The sequence below is a fragment of the Fusarium redolens genome, assembly GCF_020744475.1.
Source record: "Fusarium redolens strain MPI-CAGE-AT-0023 chromosome Unknown BKA55scaffold_38, whole genome shotgun sequence".
In the NCBI taxonomy this organism is placed as follows: domain Eukaryota; kingdom Fungi; phylum Ascomycota; class Sordariomycetes; order Hypocreales; family Nectriaceae; genus Fusarium; species Fusarium redolens.
This window is the reverse complement of record NW_025763701.1, coordinates 87,906-112,783: the sequence shown is the minus strand read 5'-3', so window position 1 is coordinate 112,783 and position 24,878 is coordinate 87,906. Positions and strand designations below refer to the sequence as shown.

At 47.8% G+C, this 24,878-nt stretch overlaps 10 protein-coding genes across 10 annotated transcripts; 6 read left to right on the top strand and 4 right to left on the bottom strand.

The window, feature by feature from the left end:
• Positions 1-175: 175 nt before the first annotated feature.
• BKA55DRAFT_698561 (uncharacterized protein) lies at positions 176-2,191 on the top strand (the record flags this gene model as incomplete). Its single annotated transcript, XM_046200530.1, has 2 exons — positions 176-1,859; positions 2,076-2,191. The coding sequence occupies 2 exons, from the start codon at positions 176-178 to the stop codon at positions 2,189-2,191; spliced, it is 1,800 nt and encodes a 599-aa protein (XP_046040974.1).
• Positions 2,192-3,899: 1,708 nt separating this feature from the next.
• On the bottom strand, positions 3,900-4,539 carry BKA55DRAFT_530575 (Isochorismatase-like protein; the record flags this gene model as incomplete). The annotated part of the gene is made up of 2 exons (XM_046189153.1): positions 3,900-4,085; positions 4,141-4,539. The coding sequence occupies 2 exons, from the start codon at positions 4,537-4,539 to the stop codon at positions 3,900-3,902; spliced, it is 585 nt and encodes a 194-aa protein (XP_046040973.1).
• A 1,115-nt stretch (positions 4,540-5,654) lies between these two features.
• On the top strand, positions 5,655-7,207 carry BKA55DRAFT_698559 (Spermidine/spermine synthase; the record flags this gene model as incomplete). The annotated part of the gene is made up of 4 exons (XM_046200529.1): positions 5,655-5,691; positions 6,038-6,073; positions 6,130-6,660; positions 6,996-7,207. 4 exons carry the CDS (start codon positions 5,655-5,657, stop codon positions 7,205-7,207), a joined length of 816 nt encoding a protein of 271 aa, XP_046040972.1.
• Positions 7,208-10,137: 2,930 nt separating this feature from the next.
• Positions 10,138-11,808, bottom strand: BKA55DRAFT_530596 (uncharacterized protein; the record flags this gene model as incomplete). Its single annotated transcript, XM_046189154.1, has 1 exon — positions 10,138-11,808. The coding sequence occupies one exon, from the start codon at positions 11,806-11,808 to the stop codon at positions 10,138-10,140; it is 1,671 nt and encodes a 556-aa protein (XP_046040971.1).
• Positions 11,809-12,736: 928 nt separating this feature from the next.
• BKA55DRAFT_600336 (major facilitator superfamily domain-containing protein) lies at positions 12,737-14,397 on the top strand (the record flags this gene model as incomplete). Its single annotated transcript, XM_046196510.1, has 6 exons — positions 12,737-12,906; positions 12,981-13,300; positions 13,343-13,419; positions 13,470-13,988; positions 14,062-14,182; positions 14,252-14,397. The coding sequence occupies 6 exons, from the start codon at positions 12,737-12,739 to the stop codon at positions 14,395-14,397; spliced, it is 1,353 nt and encodes a 450-aa protein (XP_046040970.1).
• Positions 14,398-16,387: 1,990 nt separating this feature from the next.
• BKA55DRAFT_600335 (uncharacterized protein) lies at positions 16,388-16,730 on the top strand (the record flags this gene model as incomplete). The annotated part of the gene is made up of 2 exons (XM_046196509.1): positions 16,388-16,480; positions 16,635-16,730. The coding sequence occupies 2 exons, from the start codon at positions 16,388-16,390 to the stop codon at positions 16,728-16,730; spliced, it is 189 nt and encodes a 62-aa protein (XP_046040969.1).
• Positions 16,731-17,280: 550 nt separating this feature from the next.
• BKA55DRAFT_530678 (uncharacterized protein) lies at positions 17,281-17,898 on the bottom strand (the record flags this gene model as incomplete). Its single annotated transcript, XM_046189159.1, has 2 exons — positions 17,281-17,736; positions 17,782-17,898. 2 exons carry the CDS (start codon positions 17,896-17,898, stop codon positions 17,281-17,283), a joined length of 573 nt encoding a protein of 190 aa, XP_046040968.1.
• A 311-nt stretch (positions 17,899-18,209) lies between these two features.
• BKA55DRAFT_668856 (kinase-like domain-containing protein) lies at positions 18,210-20,255 on the top strand (the record flags this gene model as incomplete). The annotated part of the gene is made up of 4 exons (XM_046197917.1): positions 18,210-18,268; positions 18,299-19,309; positions 19,356-19,786; positions 19,834-20,255. 4 exons carry the CDS (start codon positions 18,210-18,212, stop codon positions 19,992-19,994), a joined length of 1,662 nt encoding a protein of 553 aa, XP_046040967.1. The 3' UTR covers positions 19,995-20,255.
• Positions 20,256-20,554: 299 nt separating this feature from the next.
• BKA55DRAFT_587089 (uncharacterized protein) lies at positions 20,555-21,283 on the bottom strand. Its single transcript, XM_046194627.1, has one exon. It carries the CDS (start codon positions 21,213-21,215, stop codon positions 20,655-20,657), a length of 561 nt encoding a protein of 186 aa, XP_046040966.1. The 5' UTR covers positions 21,216-21,283; the 3' UTR covers positions 20,555-20,654.
• A 1,846-nt stretch (positions 21,284-23,129) lies between these two features.
• On the top strand, positions 23,130-24,560 carry BKA55DRAFT_530727 (uncharacterized protein; the record flags this gene model as incomplete). The annotated part of the gene is made up of 3 exons (XM_046189164.1): positions 23,130-23,422; positions 23,484-24,339; positions 24,396-24,560. The coding sequence occupies 3 exons, from the start codon at positions 23,130-23,132 to the stop codon at positions 24,558-24,560; spliced, it is 1,314 nt and encodes a 437-aa protein (XP_046040965.1).
• Between the last annotated feature and the right edge of the window lie 318 nt (positions 24,561-24,878).

Here is a 24,878-nt window from a genome sequence, read left to right as displayed (position 1 = left end):
CGATCGGGGATATGACAAATTTGCCGAATTGATCATTATGGCCCACCCATTCCCCTTCCGATTTCCCATTAACAGTAATCAGTCACAGCTTCTTAAAATACTTTTATATATAGCGCACCCAGAACCACACAACTGCGCGGGATCAAATTCCACGCCAGTCTTACCCAGACCCATAATGGATTATTACGACCTGGGAGCTTACCGGCGAACGGTTTCTACTACCTCCGAGAATGCTGGGATCTGGTTCAATCGTGGGCTCCTCTGGTGTTATTCCTTCAACCATGGGGAAGCATTAAGATGCTTTCAAAGGGCCGTCGAATATGATGCACAATGTGCCATGGCCTATTGGGGAATGGCCTATGCCATTGGACCAAACTACAATAAGCCTTGGATACGTTATGATCAGGCGGATTTCAGAGAGACGGTCAGTAAATCGCAGGCAGCATTGGCGCTTGCTCGAGCCGCTCAAAACACTAAGCCCATCGAGAAGGCTTTGATCGAAGCCCTATCAGACCGATTTCCCCATGGAGAAGCAACACCCGAGGACTTTAGCAAGCTCGACAATGCTTATGTCAAAGCGATGCGTGGCGTATTCGACAACTTTGGCGAAGACATAGATGTGGCGGCTCTATTTGTGGACGCAATCATGTGCGCGCGTCCCCGACAACTTTGGGACCTAGATACTGGTAAACCCACGGGACCCGAAACTCTGGAAGCTATGCACATACTTGAGGCTGGCTTAGCTAGTCAGGATGGCCTTGATCATCCTGCCTTCTGCCATCTTTATATCCATATGATGGAAATGGCGCCGAATCCAGAGAAAGCCATCATTGCTGCGGATCAGCTGCGTCAACTTGTTCCTGACGGTTCTCATATGCAGCACATGGCAACGCATATTGACATTGCCTGTGGTGACTATCGCAGAGGCGTAGATTCCAATCGAAAGGCTATGATTTCCGACGACAAGTTCTTTGCCGAGGGCACCGCCTCTACACTCTACACGGCATACAGAAGTCATAATATTCACGTTCTCGTGTATGCTGCCATGATGGCTGGTCGATCCCGAGACGCAATCCAGGCTTCGAAGCGGATAACTGGTATCATTACACCCGACTTGTTGTCTATTAAATCCCCCCCAATGGTCGATTGGGTGGAGTATCAGGCTGCCATGCCTGCACACGTACTTATTCGATTCGGCCGCTGGGAAGAAATCCTCCAACTTCAGCCTCCAGAAGATAAAGAGCTGTTTTGTGTTACAGATGCCATGATACACTATGCTAAGGGTGTTGCCCTATCAGCTCTTGGTCGGGTTCAGGAAGCCGAGGTAGCCAGGAAGGAATTTGAAGCTGCCCGCCGCGCGGTTCCCGAGAATCGCCAATATGGGATTGCATGTAAGGCTGAGACAGCTCTCCAGGTTGCTTCGCGCATGCTGGAAGGCGAGCTTGAGTATCGAAAGGGAAACTTTGACCAGGCATTCGCTTACCTATCCGATGGAGTCCGGCTGGAGGACAGGCTCCCTTACGCAGATCCACCTGTCTGGCTGCAGCCCGTTCGTCACGCACTGGGCGCATTGTTGCTTGAGCAAGGCCGCATTGATAAGGCCGAGGAAGTATATAAGCAAGATCTGGGGATTTCTAAAAAGCTTCCGCGCCGGAAAACTCGTTTGAACAATGTGTGGGCATTACATGGGCTCTATGAATGTTTGACGCGTAGTGGTCAGAGTGAGGAGGCTGAAAGGATTCGTCTTCAGCGGGATATCGCCGTCGCTTCTGCCGACATCCCACTTGGAGCTTCGTGTTTTTGCAGGCTTTCAACTGCCAAGTGCAGTGCTGTGATGGTTGCTCCTTGTAGCAAGTCATGTATATTCGGGACCTCTGTTATTAGACGGTGTGGTCTTATGTGGTGTTGTGACAGGGATAAAACGCACACTTTGAAAGATATGCAGGATAGGAAGAGTATGTAAATTATTATTAGTAGCTGATATAAGGGAGCAGAATTCTCTTTATATTTACAAATATGTTTTTATATACTCTTATACGACTACCGGGTCTACTCCCGCCGTCTGAGGAACATAGGCAACGACGGTCACAAAAATGGCAAGACGTCTGGTACTACCGAGACAGGAAAGCCATTCGTCGGATCTATGAACTATCAACGGAGACAGGATATGAGCCGAAAGAAGAGCACGTAGATCTCACGAGGTTCATTGAGAACTCAACATCTCGTAAAGTACCGTTGGTCTGGAGCCATAAGTATTCTATTTGCTCCACCTGTCGTGAGCAGCATTCTTTGGATCAGGGTGTATAGGCACATAGTTGAATTGACTGGGAACTTCAGAATTCTCTGGCGATATCCTCGACGCCAAGCTCCTTAATCTGTGCGACGGCTTTCTCTGCAGCTTTGGCATTGCAACCATAGTGAATTACGATCTATTGCGATTATTGTGAGTTACTAGGAATGGAAGATAGACTAATATATGCGCCATATTTGGGAGAGCGATAACTATTGCGGTTACGATGCCATTTAGCTTAAATAAACCTATTATAATAGCGGTTTTGCCAGCGAGGTACTATTTTAGAGGTATTTTAGGCGATTATAGTATTGTTCTGAGGTACGGATAATGTCTTGGAGATGGCTTGAATGCTATGGAAATTCATGTCTATCTAGAAGATATCGATATATGCTTAAACATCCCCTAGCTTAAATATACCAAGTTGTAGACAGTATCGTGAATTGAGACATGATCTGGTATCCATTTACTCCAATGATAAGATTAGAAATCCTTCTACTTTAAGGTTCCGTAACCGCTTCTATTGGCTGCTTGGATTAGCGACACGGAAGCTCGGAAGGATCACTTAGATGGCTTAATTTCGGTGTCAGCACACATTAAGTTGAGCGTAGTGGAGTGCTATCTATAACGAAGGAATAAACGACCAAGACGGCATCTTCAATGTAAGAGAAGAAGTAAACATTCAGAAAAGAATATATCATCAGTATAGAGACAGGCGCACAAAGTCTTCTCGTTCTGCCAAAGGCTGACATACCTTTCCACGACTATCTCCGTACTCATCAACTGCACAGGTAATCGCCAGTAAATTACACATTCACGGCCAACAGTAATAGCAGGGTGCACGATCCATATCATATCAATATGAATCTAAAAGATTGAGTCCTAATTGGTCCAATACAGCGTTTTTCCGCTGGTGAGTCGACAAAGGTGATATAAATTCCTACCGTTGCAGCCTCATACAACCTCGAAAAGGAGGCCTCTTGGGCCTCTGAGCAAGGATATTCGGGGCAAGCAGACTAGAATGGGCTGTCAGGAATGCGATGCAGCGATTTGTAGCCTCCCTGATTGCTGGTACCCCTGTCATGGTCCAAAATAGAGGGGTAAATAGGTATCTTTTATATACTGGTGCCCTATTGGTTACTGACCCCTGTATTGACAAGTTTGGAACTTTTGACTGTCGAAGGGATACCAAAAAGAAAAATCATCCAGACTTTAATACGATCGTAATAGCACGAATCGGGTCTAATTATGGCTTTTTACCCCTCGGGAATATCAACCCTCTTCCCTAAAGTCGCTGCTGAATTGCTGGTAGAGCTTTCTAAGGCAGCTGTTGTACTTGAAAATTGAGATAGCGTACATGGGAAGGCTCCAACCTAGTGCCAGTGTGGGTTATGGGAAGGGGGTACGGGGCTGCAGGTGTTGTCGTCAGCCTGCTTGTGGCGGCTGTTTTCCTCTGGTAAAATTACTATCATCACACACATTGAGTGCCTCATCAGGTAATGCCGGCGAAGCTATGGGAGTTTTAAAATCGTGATGGAATTATACGTGAAATCTACATGAAACTACTCCTGAGCCTTTTTCTAAAATGAATTGGAATCGAGAAGAACATCTAGTTGATATCCTTGCTTTGAACAATGGTACCAAAGGCGTCGTCGATCTCGCGGAGAGCCACCTTCTTCAACTCTTGAGCGTTGACGCCGGGGATGTTTCTGTCGCCAACCGCATCTTCGGCCACCAGAATATCCCATCCTCGCTCAGCGCCTTGACGAGCAGTAGTTGAAATGCAGACGTGGGCCTAAGCAAGCGTATTAGTCAGTATGCCAAAATGATGCAAGCATCAGTGAACTTACCATGTAGCCGACAAGCACAATCTTGCTCCTACCGGTAGCAGTTAAGACTTCTTGCAAATCCGTTCCTGTGAACGAGCCTGGGTGCGACTTTTCAACAACCTTCTCGCCTTCCGTAGGCTTCAACTCGTCGAACTCCTCGGCAAGCTCTGTATCCGGGGTGAAAACAGGCGCACCCGAAGGTGTGGCATGAACGACGTGGACGACGGGTGCCTTGGCAGCACGGTACTTCTCTAGTAGAGAGGCGATAACGGGACGCGAGGCTTCAATATTTTCGATCTTAAGCTTTCCAGTGGCATACTCGTTTTGGGCATCGATAATGACCAGAACGCTGTCGCTGGTGGAAGCAGTAGAAGGCTTGATGCCGAGCAAAGTGCGGAAAGCGACCCCTACAGTAGACATTATTAAAGAGATAAGATGTGATTATTGGAGTTATTGATCGGGTTTAAATTAAGAATAGAGGCATTTTATAGGTCTTGTGATTAGGAGGCATTTTATGGCCTAGGTAGAACAGTCTACGCCTCTTCGGGCAACAAAACCCGCCAAGACGGAAGCGATGCTGGTGGCGGGTTTTGCCCCGCAGCAGTGCACAATTGTGGCATTGAGATTTATAAGCATTGTAGAGGCGTTTGAATGAAGTTTGAAGGCGAAAGCCCCCAGGTTGTGCGGTTCGGTTCTGTGCTTGTTGAACTGACTCTTGTCCCACCGACGTGTTGGATATGATTAAGCCAAAAACGGCAGCAATTGGGCAGAGTTGACAAGATTAGCTTTGACCAAGTGTGAATAAACAACATGGATTAAATGGCCAATGCACGTCAGGTCATGATAATGTTGGAAAAATCCGGGAATCCCCCTTCCCTTCAGGATTCAGACTGTTAGTCTGAAAGTCCTAGATTTAAAGTTTAAAGTCCTTGATGAAATCATCTAGAGATATATACCCGAGAAGAACTCTCATCTCAATAAAATAAAATAAAAATGAGCAATCAAGTTTCATAAAAATAATAAAAATATATTTTCACCCATCCCTACTGCGCAATATAAACAAAAGATAATATTCTTCAGTACACAGAGCCCTGGTCTGATTATGCACTTAGATACCGGTACTGTCGTCTCCTGATCTAGGGTACCTTGCTTAGTATATGCCTCAGCTCCTGTACATTCCTTGATCACCGCCTAATTCTTGTCAGGGGCCCCAAGAGATCGATGCCCAAAATGACGGTGCCATCACCAGTTTCTGCTTCTGGGCGGTGGGCGGCATCGAAAATTTTACCCGCTATGTCCATGCCCCACCAACCAACCGGAAGATGCAGCAGCTTGAATTGCAGGCACAGGCGCGGGCGCGGGTACATGTACAACGCTCAGAGGTGTTGCATGCAGCAGCTTGTGAAAAAGTCAGGACTCCTCCAGCTCCTGCTCTTTTCTTCCCCTCCACGAAACATCACCACTTCCACAATCGGCTCGTCGCTTGCTTTTCGTCTCTTCAACCTTTTTCTTCATCTTTCTCTACTTCTAGTAAAATGTCTTCCGAGGAGACCACCCACCCTACCATCAAGGGTACGTTTCTCTTGCTCTTGCTCTTGCTTTTTTTCTGCCCCGCGTTGTGTTGTTGCGCCGCCCCTCTCTCATGATGATCATCATACGCATGTCTTGTGTCTGGATTCTCGCCAGCTGTCTGCGAAGAATTGGAGCCAACGACCCGATGATTGAATCTTATCAATGGTGCAATTCATAGCTCTGAAGCTGTCGCGTCATAACTAGGACAGCTTCAGCTCTTAATCCCCCGAGCTTCCCCTCTATCACAACCCACACACTCAGAGAAACCGTCCAAGTCGTCATGCCACAAACCCCCTCGCAGACATTACAATTTTGAACATTCAACAATTGACTAACATCTCTCTAGATGGTTGGTTCCAAGAGATCTCGGACATGTGGCCCGGTAAGCCAATCCAATTCATGAACCTATCGACTCAAAATCCTTACCCGACCAAACAGGTCATGCCATGACCCTCCGTGTTGAGAAGGTTCTCGTCCACGAGAAGTCCGAGTACCAGGACGCCCTCATCTTCAAGTCCACCGACTTCGGCAACGTTCTGGTCCTCGACAACGTCATCCAGTGCACCGAGCGCGATGAGTTCTCCTACCAGGAGATGATCGCTCACCTCGCCCTCAACTCCCATCCCAACCCCAAGAAGGTCCTTGTCATTGGCGGTGGTGACGGTGGTGTTTTCCGTGAGATTGTCAAGCACGACTGTGTCGAGGAGGCCACCCTCTGCGACATTGACGAGGCTGTTGTCCGTCTCTCCAAGGAGCACCTCCCTTCCATGGCTTGCGGCTTCGACCACCCCAAGTCCAAGACCCACATCGGCGATGGCGTCAAGTTCCTCAACGACTACAAGAACGAGTTCGACGTCATCATCACCGACTCCCCCGACCCCGATGGTCCTGCTGAGGCTCTCTTCCAGAAGAGCTATTTCCAGCTCCTCCACGACGCTCTCCGTGAGGGCGGTGTCATTACTACTCAAGGTTTTATGTTCCCTATTTTCTTGAGGAAAGTAACTGGCGTCCCTAGGAACGGCAGAATGGGGGAACCCTTTCCGGTCAAAGTTGACCGGTGTAGCTGGGCTCTCCCTCGATGGGTACATTATAGTACCACTTCCATCCTAGGGACTTCCAGAAGCTAGTGCTGCTTTCCCAGCTTTGCTTCCGGTAGTCCCGCGATAGCATGAATTTTTGTCGTTTTACTTGTGCCGCGTTCTGTTCGGTCGCGTTCCATTCTGCTGTTCCTGATCCGCCACGTTATCGTTATACTGCGCCGTAGTTTCTTCAAGGACTGCGCTGACTCGTTGACCTGTTCACAGCCGAGAGCCCCTGGCTTCACCTCCCCCTCATCGCTCGCCTCAAGAAGGACTGCCAGGCCATCTTTCCCGTTGCCGAGTACGCCTACACCACCATCCCTACCTACCCCTCTGGTCAGATCGGCTTCATGGTCTGCTCCAAGGACCCGAAGGCCGACGTCAAGAACCCTGTCCGAACCTGGTCCAAGGAGGAGGAGGATGCCAAGTGCCGATAATACTCTGCTGAGATCCACAAGGCCAGCTTCGTCCTTCCCAAGTTCGCCCAGAAGGCTCTTGAGTAAGGCCGTTAGCGCATGGCAGAGGATTGATGCAGAGTGGTTTGGGTGGCTATGTTTATGAGTTTACGCAGGAAAGGGATCAATGGGGATGAAAAAAAGGCCAAGGTGGCCGCATAGATTAACGGGACGCAAAGGTATATATGTGTCCCGAATAGGAAAAATACTCTGGCGTTACTGCGAGTAGGGCTCATGGAGTCATGAAATAGAGAATTTTGGTCTCTCATTTGACGTTTGCCAACCTATGTCTAGTGATCACAATTTGACTGATATATGCCTTTGAGACGGGAAACCTTGGCTCAAAGGATACTTGATTTAATCTTTTTAAGGCTCCTCAAACTGGATCTTACCCTCGCCTACATCTTGGTATACATCAAATCTTGGTTGCATGTTCAATGGGATGTTCTTCCTTGCCTCAGTAATCTTATCGGGATCGAGCTCCCAGTCAACTGTCGTCTCCTTCTCATCTGCCCTCAACTTGCACCTGCGCCATCGGATCCGCGACAAGACTGTGGCCATAGCCAGGGTATCCTGCTTCGGCACGGGCAGGACTGCAGAGAGCTACATAGAGCTAATTATCCGCAGCACTAGCTCGTCCTAGCAGCTGCCAGTGCAGAGGGCCAGTTGTAGTGTTGAAAGCACCTGGAGCGGGTTTCTAGGGGAGTTAAGTTCACTTAGAAAGTAGTATGAAAATTTTACGAGACATCTGTGACGGTTAGAGTTTCTTAGGGATAAACTAGTCTAACGTTTACGATAAGCGCGTGCACCAAACAAGTGCATGCACCAAAAGTCATTCAACCTTACGTCTAACCATCTGATAAAATAATTCTCAATCATTTAAGATGTCACAACCAGATAAAGAAGCTAAAAATACTACTCGCACTTCAAGCCCTCCAGAGGAGCCTAAAATTAAGTCTCCACAAGGCTGCTAGGTTATGTGAGGTCGACTACTGGGCTCTTCGTCGCCGACGCAATGGCATTCCTGCTGCATCAAGTACTACACCTAAGTCACGGAAGCTATCTGATCTAGAGGAGCAGACTATAGTTCAGTTTATTCTCGACTTAGATTCGCTAGGATGCCCTCCCCGACTGCGTGATGTTGAAGAAATGGCGAATCGACTGCTTTCTAACTGCGACGTGTGACCAGTTGGCAAGCGCTGGGCTATCAATCGCGAGCTCTTGACATCACCTTCGGGTGCTTTTTCCTGTGTAGTGTTTCCAAGTTCTTTGAACCTCGATGTTCCGGCTTTGCGAGCCTCCGACATTCCGGGCTCCGCTGCCCTCGACTTCCCGTATGACCGACATCTGCAGCCGTCAGCTGCTCGACCTCTTGGGTCTTCTTGGGCCCTCAACATACGGGGCCTCAATACCCCCTGCCTTTCACAACTCCAAGATGTATGGCTGATCTCTGCAGTCGTATACTGCCCAGAAAACCTCTTTCCTCTTGCAGCCTCGGCTGCCGCCCGGAAGACAGCCGGGCCTCGACGATTTGTCTCACTACCCGCTACCACTAGACGCAACCGCTGGGACGAAATGGTGCAGAGCTTACCTGGAGACCGTGGAATGAGGCAGCTGCCTCGTCCACAAAGCTGCGTTCTGGCCGCCTTGGGTTTTTTTCCTGGGAGGGTTTCCCCAAGGTTGCATAGCTTTGGTCGCAGGTACTGGCGGTCTTAGAGGACACAGGCTGTCCACCTTAGGGTGTGGAAAGCTACTTGATCTATCCGCGCAAGAGAATTCCCAGTCGGAGAGGGATGTGTTCCCGCTGACGGGATGCCCTCTTGGAGTAATGCGCCTTCGTACCGATGATATGCTGGATGAACTAGATGGAGGCGCTGCTGGACGGAAGCTCTGCTAAGATCAACTGTATTGATGTCCTGTAGGACGTGTTTCAGTGGAAACTACTGTATGGCTGGCTACGAGTAGAAAGGTGACTTTTGGAGGTACCGAGCATACATACGGCTCCGATTCAAGAGGCCTTGCAGATGATCTGAGTGAGGTTCAGTGCGGCAGCGATTGTAGATAGTTTAGCCCAGCACATCCCGTGCTCCCTTAGGAGATTTACAGGGCCTCACGGCTCCCCCGACGAAAAATACACATACGTACATACGCCACACTCCGCACCTGTCTCTTTCCGTATCTACTCATCAAGCGAAGAATGCTGTGCAAAGCATGCCTTGATGCCTCAGTAGTGAGTGAGGTCTTACAGTATCTTAATAGCATCTGCCATAAGCGGTTATCACTCAAGTGGCTTCCGCTACAAATATTGAATGTGCCATCACTTGTTGCAGGATGAAGGGCGCGTTGTGCTCAGATTCACTTTCGTGAGATCCACTGTGTGACTCCCTGTATAGCCTGTACTAGCCGCAAACTTAAGGCATGAGTCAATCAGTAGCCTCTACCAGATGGGTTAAAAGGCTTAGGATCATGCGATAACATTCACATGACCGGAACTTCTTTGTCGTGCATATTAGCGTTGTTTTGTCTACTCGCAACTGATAATATGACCTGTTACTGACCAAGTATACAAACTGACACTTATCCAGCAGAGGTAGTCATCCTATCTACGACATCATTAAGACCATTGCGTCGGCCGATGTTTGCGTTCGATACAGCAGAAGAAGTATAAACTCTCAGGCGACTGACCATATGAATATCGGAGCAAAGAGCGTGGCAAAGCGCCAGCTAGGATGTTCTCGTAAACATTAGATAAAACTAAGCCAGAATTAAGATTCCATGGTCACTGGTAGAGCAGCCGTCTCACAAGTAAACAATGAAACGTGACAATGAGCTATAGATTTTAGCTCTTTGCCGTATATTAATTACAGTGCAAGCAACTACTTGGGTATCACATGTATTCTACAAACTCTTATCTATGACTGGATACCAATTATACCAGACACTTCCTTCACGACATCTCGAAGCCGAGACTCAGACACTGCTGCTATAGCCCATAACTCTCCTAAAGACTTAAGCATGCTGAGGTTAAGACCTAGAAAGTGAAGGTCTGTGCTATGCAATCCTTCAAGCCTGGCTGAGCGGCAAGCTAGCTGAATAATAGAACTCAAAACCAGGACACAGCAGAAAAACGGCCTTTGCTTGAGAACAGATGTGGATAGCGAAGCTATGTTGGAGAGATCAACAGCGGCACTGATCACCTTGTTCGTATGCAACTGCGGAACTGCAGAACAAGATATAACTTCTGGAGGCACAGAACAAAAGATGTGACGGGTGACTGGGAGAAAGGCTAGTAGGCGTGACCGGGGAAAATGAAGATAGATAGAAGCACAGTGCATCAGCATGACAGCCTGGAATGTCATTTGGTCCAACTCGCCATTGCACTGGAGAATGACACGCTTGTTGCTGGGCAATCGGTGAAACCAACTTGAAATAGTGGCGTCGAGAGCATGGATTGGTTCCTGCGAGGCAGCAAGAAGACACTTGCGAAGGATTATGGATGCTTCCACACGGTAGCCTAGGGAAGAAAGATCTGATTCTTCGAATAACAGCAAATGCCGGCTCTGGTCCAGATCGCGGCCCGTTATCGACGAACATGTATCATGTCCCCTGTTATGTGTGTCTTGTTCCAATTCGCAAGGGAGTGGTACATCGGGTGTCTCCTCTGATGTGAATTGGAGAGTGCCATCAACCTGCACTGCCGCTAGCAGTGTATCGACAACGAATATCTCCCACCAGGTACGCCGTAGGCTCTCGGCACGCACGGGGTCCAGCGCCATTACTGAGTCGGAAGCATCTCGACAGTGAAGTCCAAGCTGGAGGCTATAGTTGACGGCTTGATTTAGACACGCTTTCGCGGCTTGTGGCGCAACATGGGCGTGAAAAGCGATACAGAGCAATAAGAGAGCCTGTGCCTTTTCGACACTAAGACTTGCTTCTTGTACTGCTGTCTGTATTTGAGTAATGCGATCGCCCGTCACCAGATTCGGAGAGATATAGTGTAGACTGATGAGCTGCATGAGATCAACGAGATATCTGGGAGGGCCAGACTTCAAGAAATCTTTGTGTGGCAGTAGAAAAGGATGAGCGGGATAAAAATGATAATAGAACATCTTTATCAGATGGGCCTCACTAGAGTCTGAAGGCGGATAAGTTTGTTGTTGGCAGGATAAGAAAGCAGTGGAATCCGCGTTAAGGATTCTATCAAGCCCCGTGACTGAGCAGTGTTCCGACTGCGGAGGTAGGTAGACAGCAGCGTCAATACCTAGGTTCGGAGACTCGAAGAATGAGTAGTCGTCACTATTGACCCGAGTATTGCAGGTAGACAGACCCTGTGAGACAGGGCCAGGCTGTGATGACAGATCCATCATAGTAGGCGAGGAGATCAAGTCGGGACAATCGATCAAAGACTGTGACTTAGGCGGGCATCTGCGACCACGACGAGAAGGCAGATAATGGCATGGAACATTCGACGCTGTACATCGCGAGCATCCAGCCGGATCGCCATCACACTTGACGTGCTTGTCGCGACAATTGAGGCAGGCCACAGGGGCGGGGGTATGTTGTGGCTGTGGTGTTGAGGTCATAGCGGAGTGATAAGAATGACTGACTGTTCAGAATGCAATATTTAATTCAGCATTGACACAGGCGGCTACCAGGCAATGATCACGTCAAAGTGGAACTCGTCCGAGCGTAGGATGAAAAATCAAGGAGAGCTTGGAGCCAACAGTTCCGGACTAATAAACTACCGTGGTGGCAATGACTAATATTGTCCTATGATGTCTGAGACACGTGCAGACGCATCAAAAGGATAGCATAACAAATTCGACGCGAAAAATTCCATAATCAAATCGTCGCTGGCATAACGAGACCAAGGCATTAGTGAACGTCATGTAGATGCTAGGCATCAGTTGATAAGGCCCGTGACCGTGGAAATAAAGAAAGCGTAGGTTTTGGCGGAGCGGCAACGGATAGTATAATTGAGTGCGTGTCTTCGACATTTCCAACTAAGACGGTACCACCCATCGCATGAAGCTCGAGACGTAGAGTTAGACTGGAGATTTCCAATCTTTTCTCAATGTGCGGGAATGCCAGAAAGAGTTGGCGGCGAGGTCACAACAAAAGGGAAGGTTTGAATGCTTGGCGCGCTGCTTGATGAAAGGCTTAAGACAGAGGGTTCAACCCTACAAGTTTAGCCGTATGTCCGACAAGTTTGATGATGCGCGTGGGCATGCCGGAATTCAGGACAAGACAGATATCGGGCCGCGCATGTAAAAGTACCCGCGGTGCCGCGGAAAGTATTGATGAAGCGGCTTCGAGGGGCGCTGCGGCAAGACGCCGAAAAGAGTGGGGAAACGGCGTTTAGTGGATCAAGGACCGCTGTGGAAGGATGGGCTCACATAAAGAGAACCTCATCCTGCTATCTGAGCTTTAACCTGTTCATATTACTTATTTACTTTAGAAATATCCAGTTCCTAGTTGTTGCATCTTCTAACTAGACCGCCTTTTATCGCAATGGACGACAGTAGTAGGAGCTCTATGACAGTTGCTGCACCGGCCGAAATGCCTCCTTCGAACGGGCACACGCTCCTAGATTGGTCTGATGACCCTGCAAATGCCAAAAACTGGTGTTTTCCCAAGAGGATGTACAATACTCTGATTCCCGCATGTCTGTGCCTTACCATGTGAGTCATTCTCCCAAGTAAAGGTCACCCCTTTGCAACCGTGAGCCAGCTGACAAGAGTCGTCCGGTGAACAGTTCCTTTGGCCTGGCTGCCTACTCACCGGCTCGAGTTGAGGTCCAACACGAATTCAACGTTACTTCTACGGTCTCGATACTCCCCTTTAGTCTCTACGTATATGGACTTGCATTTGGTCCTATGATCTCGGCACCCCTGAGCGAAACGTACGGTCGACGCTTCATTTACGTTTACATCACCCCTATTTCGCTACTCTTCATCGTCGGTGCCGGGTTCGCCAAGAACATAGCCACACTTATCATATGTCGATTCTTCGCTGGCGCCATCGGTTCATCCCCATTAGCTGTTGGTGCCGGCACCATCATGGATATCTGGCACGGTAAACATGGCTCAGTAGCTATGGCGTTATTTTTTGTTACAGCGTTTCTCGGTCCAGCCTTGGGATCCTTAGTCGTAAGCTGGATCGCTGAGTACAAGGACTGGCAATGGTCACAATGGGTAACCTTGTTTCTGGGGGATCCATATGGATTCTCGCGTTGGGGGTCCAGGAGACTTATTCCCATCCTCTCATTCGTCGTCGCGCCAAGGCTATCGGCTTACCAGTTCCCCCCAGCCCTATCCCTAGCGGGCTGGCGGGTATACAACAGCTACTGACCGTTACCCTCACAAGGCCGCTTTACATGCTAGCAACCGAGCCAATTGTCTGTCTCTGTTCTCTCTACACGGCTTTCAACTTTTGCGTCTTGTTCACCTTTTTGACAGCCTTCCCCCTAATCTTTCAGAACGTATACAGTTTTTCGTCAGGACAAACTGGCCTGGTGTTTCTCAGTATCGCCATCGGATGTGTGGCTGGCGCAGTACTATACATAATTATCGACCATCGCGTGCACAAGAGAAAGGGAGATGTCTATTCGGATCCCGAACAGCGACTGTGGGGCGCAATGTATGGCAGCATATTAATGCCTGCGGCTCTCTTCTGGTTTGCTTGGACTGCGCGGCCCGGTGTGCATTGGATGGCCAGCATCGTTGCTGCAGGACTCTTTGGCTGTTCCAATCTCCTAATCTTTGTGAGTCGAGTCTCGGAATTATCTGATTTTGGACTTCATTTACTCACATTCCCATCTTTTCCCACCCATCTAGGTATCCTGCGTGCTCTACTTGACGAACGTTTATGGGGCTCGTTATGGAGCCTCTGCCTTGGCTGCGAACGGAGTGCTGCGTTATATGCTAGGTGGTTCACTCCCACTGTTTGTTTTACCCAGTAAGTCAAGTCCCAAGCCACCCATCACTAACGCCTTCTTCGGTATGTACAGATGCTGAGATGAAGCAGTGTACCACAACCTTGGCTTTAGTTGGGCTGGGAGTCTTCTCGGTTTCCTTGCAACAGGATTTGCCCCCATCCCGTTGATTTTCTACAATTTCGGTCCCAAAATCCGAAGATCTAGCCCTTACACGCTACAAAAAGGGGTGCTGTAGCTCATTCACCTCTATCTTCTTACTCAGTCCACTCTGAGAAACAACCCCATACCCTTGATGTGGGAACAAATGCAGGTCACTGCTATACAGGACCATTAGACTCAGTTCTACATAGACCATTACGGTATGAACCACATGTGCTCCTATAATCCATTTGTACATAACGTTAGTTTTGGGCGATTTTGTCAGTAGGCTCCACATTGCGACACCATAGTAAATAAGACACAATGCAACTATCTACGCGACCAGCTTCCAACACGGAGTCGTACAACTAAAAAGGTCTAAATCTTGTGTGTCTCAGCGTTCTGAACTTCTACTCAGCACGTGAGCCAGTCTTGTTAGACCATGACCAACATAGTTCCTAAAAGATTCCCGCTCCGCTGGTCATTGGATACTGCGCAATTCTTGAACGGCCAACGGGTTGCCTGAGAGCCAAAGTCAAGACAGTGGTAAACGTAATTTGAGTACATTAACTCGACGTTAGCTTGAAGCATTGATCGAAGGATTGGTCCATTGCATTCTCCTCACCATTTCAGTTTACTCGATATCTGAAGTAAATATGAACATGAGCCAAATAAAATAAAGCCACGTGTAAAGAAAAGTTCGATGTATCGGTTATGCAGAGCCACATCACGAGATATCTCCTGTCAATGACATGAAGTAATGGAAGTCACCTGCTTTCCCGGCTTGGCTTGCTTAATTTCGACAAGTTTAATATATCGCAATCGGTACTGACTACAGCAAGTAAGGCTTTTACCATCTAAATGAGACAAACATACAGTTGTCTCTTAGCTCTTAGTATTGACAGCGCCCATTATACCGGTTGCTTTCATAGGAATAACGAGTCTAGATTTGCAGAGCAAAACACAACACACAATGTGGGTGTTTTCGGTTGTAGACGGACCTAACATAGGTTCAAAGAGCCTGGCATTACGGAACAATAGTCAAAAGACAAGAAGGGGTAGGCTGCCATCTTGTGGCACTAAGCTTTAGCTTGACCGGGGATTATGGCAGCCTGTTGTTGAGACGGTAATGCTGTCGACTCTTGAAAAGCCCACAATGACTAAAGAAAAGAAAAAGGTTCCGCAAGACATTTCGCCAAGAGCAGAGGATGATGTTGTGCCTTCTGGGGTAGAATCTCTTGTGGGGTGATGTGCGCGCTGAGTCAGGGAGTTGACTTGCTTGAAAGATCTAACGTTAATTGCCAGTTACGGGGTGCTGAGAATCGGCATGATTTAATGATCAGAGGCTGTTGCGCGTGCCAAGAGTTTAATCGCGCTAAAGGTCGCCGAAGATGTGGGACCCTGAGGCGGGATCCATCGCTTCGAGATTTTCAAGGCTAGTTCCGGGGGTACCCGGTGCGTTGATATCACGGTCGGTCGTACCAATGACCATAAGGAACGTACTCCCTAAGATAATAAATTTGCCCTCACCTCCAACGTACCTAATCCTAACCCCAGAAAAGTGGGGTTCAGCGTTGTAGACCCGCGGGTAGCGTTATCTGTATATCTCAAATCTACAGCAGTATGATAATATGGAAACGTACGTGAGCACTAGCTGGGTTTGTGCCCAAGGCTACCCACGGCGGAGAGCGCAATCAGAAGGCATCTCCACTCGGGCTGAGTTGTATCGGCAGACTTTACTGGTAGAGTCCAATGCTAGTCAGTAGAGACCACACGTCTTGGTACTTTTGAAACGAATCCTTTGGTTATGTAATTCAAGCACTCAAACCATCCTTGTCTTATGGGCTGGTAACTGTACTCTGCTCGCCATAGCCGTTCAAGGATGAGAGTGTTTGCTTTAAAAGAGACGTATTTCCCCCATTCTTGGGTAATTAACATCAGTATTGAGCAATCTGCATCTGAACGATGATAGCCAAGATGAAATTCTGGACCCAAGCACTGGTTTCTTTGAGCCTCTTCGCGGCAGCAAAGCTGCAAGAGTCTCGCGAGATGCATCGACCAAACAGCCGCCCAACTTCTTGTTCATCATGGCCGATGATCAGGACCTGAAATTAGACTCTACCGCCTACACGCCCTTGACTATGAAACACCTCGCTGAAAAGGGCACAGAGTTTGCGAATGTATGTATGTGTGTATATTTTTCGTCCGGGAGGCCATTGGCCCCGAAAAGTCTCCTAGGGGAGCACAGGACGTGCTGAGCTAAACTATCTACAATTGCTGTCGCATCCGAATCGACCTAGAACACCCACAATGTCCACTTGCATCAACGGAGAGCGCCGGACGCCCTTTCCCCCAAGTGGCACCTGCCCTACTCGTAGCCAGCCCTACGGTAGTTCCAAGCACATCGTCTTGGACGTCAAAGCAGATTAGTAGTTGCGAATCAGGATGAACACATAAAGAGAGCGACTCGAGGAATTGAGAAGGCGACTGTGACTGTTGTACCCCTGCAGTCGGGGCAATAGGTGACGATTCCATGACATTTATCCCTCGCTATACTGTTATCTGGTAATTACTACTGCTTCTATGCATTATTATGTTCTCTTGTCATTTAATGTCTTGAAGCTGGAGCAGAAGTCGAAAGGGTAGAGGAAGGTAAAAGGAACAGGATGAAAGTGGGAAAGGAGAAGCATGAATGTGCACGGATAAAAAGTATATAAACAACAGGCTGTCGACGCAAACAATAATTGTCAGGGCCAAGCTGCCTCTCAACGTGATGGCCAAGCGATGAACCGGCAAGCCCTTCCATATTAATTGTTGAATGCCTGATTAGCCAGCTTGTCGGCCTCCTTATTCATCTCCCGGAGCACCTGCCAGAATAGAACCTCAACATTGGGCACGTTCAAGTTTCCAATGATGCCATGTAACCTCTTGAATAATTCAGAATTCAATATCATACCGGAGCGAATAAGCAACCAGAAGCCTATTGATCGCCGGTTGTCCGCCTGTGCTTGACCCTCCCCCCTTCATCCTCCTCAGTTTCCCGTTTTCGTTTCCGACTCGACGCAGGAATCTTCTTCTCTGCCATATCATCTTTAACATGAGCCTCCAGTCTGGAGGTATCCTCGTCGCAACTCGGTGGAGTTGTTCCCTCAATCGGCGTCGCTGAGCCAGAGTCACTGCTGCTATCGATGTCCTCCCAAGCCTCACGGAGCAGCTTCTCCCTCAGACCATGGGGCGAATGGCCTGGTCGCGTATTCTCAGCGATCTCTCGTCCGTATAAGCTGCATCGTACTTTCTGGCCAAAGAGAGCTAGTTCTAGCGCTCGGTGCAGACGTTTGATGAACACATCATCATCTGAGGAGGAGGATGTCGGGATCGGCGTCGGAGGCGCGGGTATGAGATGGGAACCGGCTGTTTCTACAACGTCGGGGAGAGTCTAAACTGTCAGCGGTAATTGATTTGATGGAAAGACGCGTCTTACTACATCGTTAATGCGCTCGTAAAGTGTTGCTTCAATCTGTCGCCATGGTGCAGGATGGCACGGCGACGGACGTTCAGGTGTTGGGAGATGACTTGATTGTGATTGTTTTGTTGACATGACGCATCGCGATAGTCAAGAGCATGGCGTCGCTGTTGGTGTTGCGGTAGCAGTTTGGGTGATGGCAATGATGATGTCGATTATTTGTTTGGATGGCGTTCGTCATGAATTGGCGATCGCTCTGTCGGAGCGGGGACGGAATGATCCGAGCTCGGAATATTCTTGCCCCGGCCCCACGTCGGTAAAAGTACAGGAGTACCTTGAATGCCCCATAACAATTGTGAATTAACGCACGGATTATAATTGGATTGAGTTGTGAACTTGTGAATGTGGACAAGCCAAGATATCACACTGAACTATCCAACGCCAAAATGGCATTAAGTCTGTCGAGCAGTCAAGCCACAAATGAGGACTTTCATGGTCCTTTATCGTCCGCATCTTAATCAACAATAACTCTTAGACCTCAGAATGCCGAAGCGAGATTAGCATTCAGTCAGGTCGTCGATTGGTTGCTCGAAACATCTCAAGCAGATGACTTTCAGGCACAAGAAGGAGAGCAAGCAAGCCATCACATTTCAACTGCATCAAGACAAGTTCTTGATCAACAAGTCAGTAGAGTTATTGAACAAATTGAAACTGGTCACCTCTCTTCTTCATCTCCGACATCTTCTGGACAGAGCGTTGATAAAGGTGAATCGAGCGTGTATATTCACACTGGATGCTACTTCATCGACCTTTCGCGCCCTCCAACTAATAACTTCCGAGGATGGATCGCAGGCCGCAAAAGTAACAAGACCCACAACGACTTTATCCTATGTCTTGATAACTCTTCCCTCTTTGGCATTCGTCAACATCATGCTACTTTCCAAGTCCACGAGACAGGCAGAATTCTTGTGCAAAAGATTTCTGATCGTGGCACTGTGGAAGTCGATGGCGATGTCCTCCACGCAAGAGAACGCAGACTGTTTAACCAGCATACCTCGTCTATTCGCCTTGGACAGTTGAAGTACCTGGTTGAGTATACTCGCCACCGCACCACAGAAAATCACACTGAAGCTATGACTGAATACATCCGCAAATTCTACAGCCACAAAAATTCACTCGATATCTCCATGACGCCGACTCCAGCGCCAGGAAACGGAATCCAGATCGGTCAATGGAGTCTCAGCAGCGCTGGAACAGTAGGAGTAGGTGGCTCTGGGCGGGTTAGCGTTGGCGTGAACAAGAAGGGTGATGTTGTGGCCACGAAGAGAATGAATGTCTCAGAGAGTAATGGGAATTTGTTGAGGAGCAGGCGGAGTGTGATTGAGACGTTGACGCTGTTGGCTAGTGCTGCCAAAGAGGAGAGAATTGTGCGGCTTGTTGAAGTTATTACGGATGATCCAAATGCAACTAACAAAGCTGCTGATATATGGTTTGTCTTGATGCCCTTTACACCAAAGACTCTACATGAGTACAAGGGTCCTTTAAAGTACGTCATACACTCTTTATCTAGGCTATGGCTAATTGTTTTCCAGGACGGAATCAGTTCGAAGCATGACGATAGCACTATTGGAAGCCCTCACCTTCCTCCATGCCAACAACTGGATCCACGGCGACATAAAACCCATGAATATTGGCATTCGCAAATGGGACCTAGACCAAACATCCATAGTCCTCCTCGACACAGAAGACGCAATCTATGCACCCCGAGGCATCGCAACAGTGACGCCTGGAACGAAAGGAACAGTAGGCTATATATCTCCCGAGCGAGAGCTGGGAGAGTTTACCGCAACGACGGATGTTTGGGCTGTTGGTGTAGCGGCAATTTGGATGCTTCTTGGAAGACATCCATGGCAGTATCGTGTGAATCCTTGGAGAGAGGGTGAGGCTTTTGAAGGGAAGAGATGGCTGTTTCATAGACATTATGACGCTGCGGTGAAGAGTATTGGGGTGTGTGAGGATGAAGGTAAGGTGGAGGATAATTTTATGAGAATTAAGCTGATATGATTGCAGAGCTTGGTACAGCTGTTTTGCAGATGATTCGGCATCCTTATGCTCGGATGGAAGAGCAGAAAAAGACAAGACCAGGATGTTGGGAGGTTCTCCAGATGTTGCGTGCTGGTTCACCTGGTGAGGGATCCGGACAGAAGCGAACTCGTATAGGTGCAACATGAAAGATATTTTCTCAAGGATTTCGCTATGATAATAGGAAAACAAAGTCACAGAAACATATTCCATTAATCTGTGTATTGAAAAATCTTGTGTTGATAATTGCTGGTGGCTTATCTGAGTCGCGCCATCATTTCGTTGATTCGGTTTGCTACAAACTTGGGCATATATCCTTTATCAATGATGATCGGCGCTCGAAGCCGGACAAATCTTGTACTAGAAAGCGGCGATGCGAGGTTCGTAGCTTAGACAGCTTGCTCATGATCATATATGTAACGAATGGATTCGCAAGAATAGGCACGCAGAATTACTAGAACTGGTTTATTAATTTCTTAAATGAATCTTGATGGCTTTTCCGAGAATACCCCGGGATCTGAGAGTCACAAGTTATCGCACCGAGCTTGTGCTGGGATGTTTCCTCGCCGAATAAATTGGATACATCGGATAATGTACGTACATCCAGCATCTCTCCAAAGCTATGTCGGGAACAGCAAGATCTCGTCGACTTGATTATAGAACTATTGTTGACTGCCCTGAGAACAATAGGACGATGTGACGAATAAAGCCCGTGCACTAGTTCATCGATTATTCGCTGACAGCAATTGGATAAATGATTGAACTACGATTTGTCCTCTTTAAATTGTTTCAGAACAAAGATATAATGTTTATCGCTGGGGTCTCTCGACATTACAAAATTCCCACACAGTTGCGTGTCCTTTCAACTCGAGCAACAGCAGGTTCGCTTGGCCGTCCTCCTTTAATGGTCGCAATACGTTTCGCGGTGCCTGAATGCCATCCGTGGCTTCTTTGAGAATCGACAAATGGTAGCCACCCTTCGGCTGATGCGAAACCACAAGACGTTCTTTCTCACCTTGAGCGAGAGCTTTTACGACGATGTTGCCTTTACCATCGTGTCCCAGATATCGTCCCGTCGTAAATTCATAGAGTCCGATCCAGCCGTCCAAGCTGGTGGAACGCCACCAAAATCCTCCCCAGGGGTGAGGGCTTTCCTGCAAACACACTTTGCCATTAATGACTGACAAATAACGCTTCTTGCTTGAGTTTCGGGTGCGAATTATGTACCAAGCGTTCGGAGTAGGCACAGAGTCGAAAGGCAACATATTGTAAAAGTCATGAGACTCATCCAAAGAAACGGAATGAGCCGGTGTAGGGTACGTGACAGATGGTGTCGACACCATATCAATGCTTTCGTTATTCGGTTCCATTGTCGTTAGTACACGGTGATCCGATGGAATATATCTACTGAAATCTAAGTGAATTTTTACAGTGTAAGTTCATAAGTGGTAGCAGACAGCGGTATATTTTATCTAGTAATAAATATGAGTATCTATCTCTTTGAGCGGCACAAGGCAACACCAGGTCACTCGCCCCACTTGACCCCACGTACCAGAAGGCTACAGAGGCTTAACATATAGAGGCAGCTATAAGAGCCTGTATTCCTTTGTAGCTTGGCTACTTCTACAAGAGTATAGCCTCTTTTTCTCCTGACTTTAACTGGCTACTAATATTTTATATCTATTCTTACTGGCTGCTGGCCTTTTATATACAAACCGGCCCTGTATTGGCAGAATTAATTTCTCTGATTGGCCTGATATCCCTGTCTTGACCGCTTTGTTGCCTTGTGCCGCTCAAAGAGATACTTTCTCGTATTTCTGTCTAAGCACAGTTGTGACGTCAAAGAGCGGGGTGGATTTTTTGAATTTGAATTAAATCTTCGTTGTTGTGAGCAGTATACCAACAAGTAGAAAAACAAACTTTGGCATGTGATGAACGGGGATATTGCATTGCTGCTATTGGTGTTGTGATGACGAGGATACTATCAACAAGGACCGAAAACTTCTGATAGGCTATATGGTCGGACAACCTGGGAATAGCACGACGACGACATCATAGTGTTTGTCAGATCAATTGTAGTAAAATGTTTGTTGCTTCGCATAGCCAGTAAGGAGATCCAAACCATTATGGCGAAGTATTGATGCACGGGCCACAAACACCGGGAATAAATGTCATTACTAATGTCGCCAGGCCCAACTACCTATTGTGAAGAGAAAAGATACCCGACATAAGATGTCTCTATTCATCATGTGTAGAAAGTCTAAGAAGGTTCATCAGGATCTACTGTAACCGACTTCTAGTTATGAAATTACTCGTCACAATCCTCCAATTTGTCCATGCCATCGTCATCATCATCCGCGATGTCCTCAACGCTATCAACATCCTCTAGTGGAGAAACGCCTCCGCTCGTCGTGGCTTCGAAGTTAGTGTACGGTAGTTAGCGTATGGCGATGCGTAAGTGGCTTCGATAGTAAGTGTAAGTGGCGTTACCGGGCGCATCAATCTGGTCTGGCGACATGTGTTCCTATGAAGGCGTGCCTGTCAGGGCTCTCCTAATACCATCTGTGGCGTCGCCGAGGGTGTTCTTACCCCGGATTTCAGCATCTTTTACCAGTGGAATTACCCGAACATGGGTACCTACAGTATTGCCGAAGCCCAGGAATAGAACCTGGTACTTGGGGAAGCACGATTATTGAATATGGCGAAGTGGAGGGTGCCTCCTGAGCGGCTACGGGGTATTGCCACGTTGTATTTGCAAAGCCTCCCATGTAAGTTACCTAGTGGAATAGGTAGTCTCTTCGAAAATTCTTTTCACCCTTTCATCCTCCCACATGACCACTCGATTGAGCTCTGTTCAGTACTATCGAGTGACGAGACCGTTCCATACGCGTCAACTAGCTCATTAGTTCCATGCATGGATCTTTGCTGCCTCAGCGCTAGGAAATAATCATGGGTGGGTTGACATTTGCAGGCCCGCAACCTGTGCTTCCACAATTGGTTTTACACTCATGGTTAACTCCGACCCCGATAACTCTGATCTGTCGATTATGATGGGAGGATGACATCTCGGCCTTTCTGTCACTTACTACCTGTAATTGAAGCCCTATTCCTGCGGCAGCAACATTAACCTGGTTCATTGATGCTTGATAAACTCCTCGTGGTGTTCAGTTGATCGAAATTATCACAGCCACCCATCTCCTAAGAGCCAAGCTCCGTCTTCTACTACTTTGCAATCCCTCTTGACGCAAAGGCCCTTTTCCCTATAGCTTCGACCAACTAGGACAATGTCGGCTATCTTTTGTTGCCCGGACATAAAACCGTACCGACCCCGGTGGCTTGACCACGAGCCGAAGTTTACAGCTTTTCTGCGTTGGGCAAACCACCTTACAACGCCTCCAGCGACGGAAAATGACTTCTCCGTGGTCAGCAACGCACCGTACGCTGTTCAGCTTGTGAGACAGGTCAACTATGGACCGCAGGAGGCGATCAGATACTTTGTTCCCGCTCAGAATGGTTCCATATTTGTGGAGACTACCGAAATTGATCTTGTAAATGCTAATTTCGAGAAACTGAATTCGTATTTAATCCCAATAGTCCTCGTGGTTAAACCCCTGCACTAAATGTTCAATTGACTACAGGTATAAAAACTTCAGATGCGAATATCACAATAAATTTTTCGAAGTCAACTTGTATCAAAAGAATCCTACGAACACGCATCACTGGCGGGCCAACCTTGCAAGGCTGTCTAGGGAAATTGATCTTGTATATCGGCATAAAGATACGGAGATGGAGAAAACCAATGCAGATGAAAAGGCCGAGCGGGAGACGGGACCTGACCTCCCTTTTGTTCCACAGCGTGAAAAGTTACTCCCGAGGCCGTGCAATTTGCTTTCTAAGCCCGTTCAGGCAGGTTGTGAATCGCATTGGGCGACGTCAAAAACAGAAAGTGGACTTTCGGATTCGAACGAGCAAAGCACCGCCGAGTTAGATATCGCAGCTTTCAAGAGAGTCCTTCGATTCTTGCTTCCGGCAGTCGGGACAAGCCTTGGCTCAAACCCTCTCTTATCCTTACTATGCCTCGATTGGATCAATCAAGAACTGAGCCTTGGTCTTAGCCTCGAGGCTCTTTGGGAGGCACAACTGACTAGTTCAAATATCATCATATTTCTTTGTCGTTGTTTTAATATGTCTGACAGCGACTCGGTCGATTTGGACGGAATTGAAGACTTAGTACTCCCGGCAATGCGCCACATCCAGCCTCTCAGAAATCGAAAGAATGCCGGGCGAGCCAGGCTTCAGGATATTGTTTATCAGGCGCTCGAGGATGGTCGTTCAGTACCTTGGGTGCGCAAATTTAGAGATGACATTACGCGCGTGTTTGAGTGTGGCCCTGGAGAGGACCTTCTCCAGCGATGCTGGCATAAGGATGATGAGCTGCGACAAGACCCAAGTAATCAAAACAATGACTTGGTCCATGAAGCCTCCGTCGAAGAGGTACGTTATTGTGACACCTGTACATACGAAACAGTACGGCTGATTGATGGTGGCAGGACAAAGAAGAGAACGAGTTATGGATGAAACATCGAAAACTGGCCGTTGGCGTTTTTCACAATTACGGTTCTGACGATAGCGATTACTATTACGGATATGAATCCCCAAAAGACTTCACGGCCTGCGACAAGGAATGTGGATATTGCGGGCACTGTGATTATTAATGCGAGTAATGCAAATCCGTGACGGAAGTGTCTCTTGTTATAAAATACGCTTATTCTGTCTATTAGTGCAGATTTGTATATTCATGTTGTGTTGTGTGTAAAATTCTGCCCCTTAAAGACTTTACTGTTGTCGGGCGCAGTCTTAGAAGACCCTTTCTTGCACGTGACACCCTCAACATTTACCAGCACGGCTACGTACAGCAGCAGCAGCAGCAGTAGTAGTAAGGTCTTAGCTGGATTAGAAAGGTTATATAGCTGCCTATATTAACAGACAACAGGGACGCAGGTTTCCCGGGACTTTAGTGTTTATTATATCCT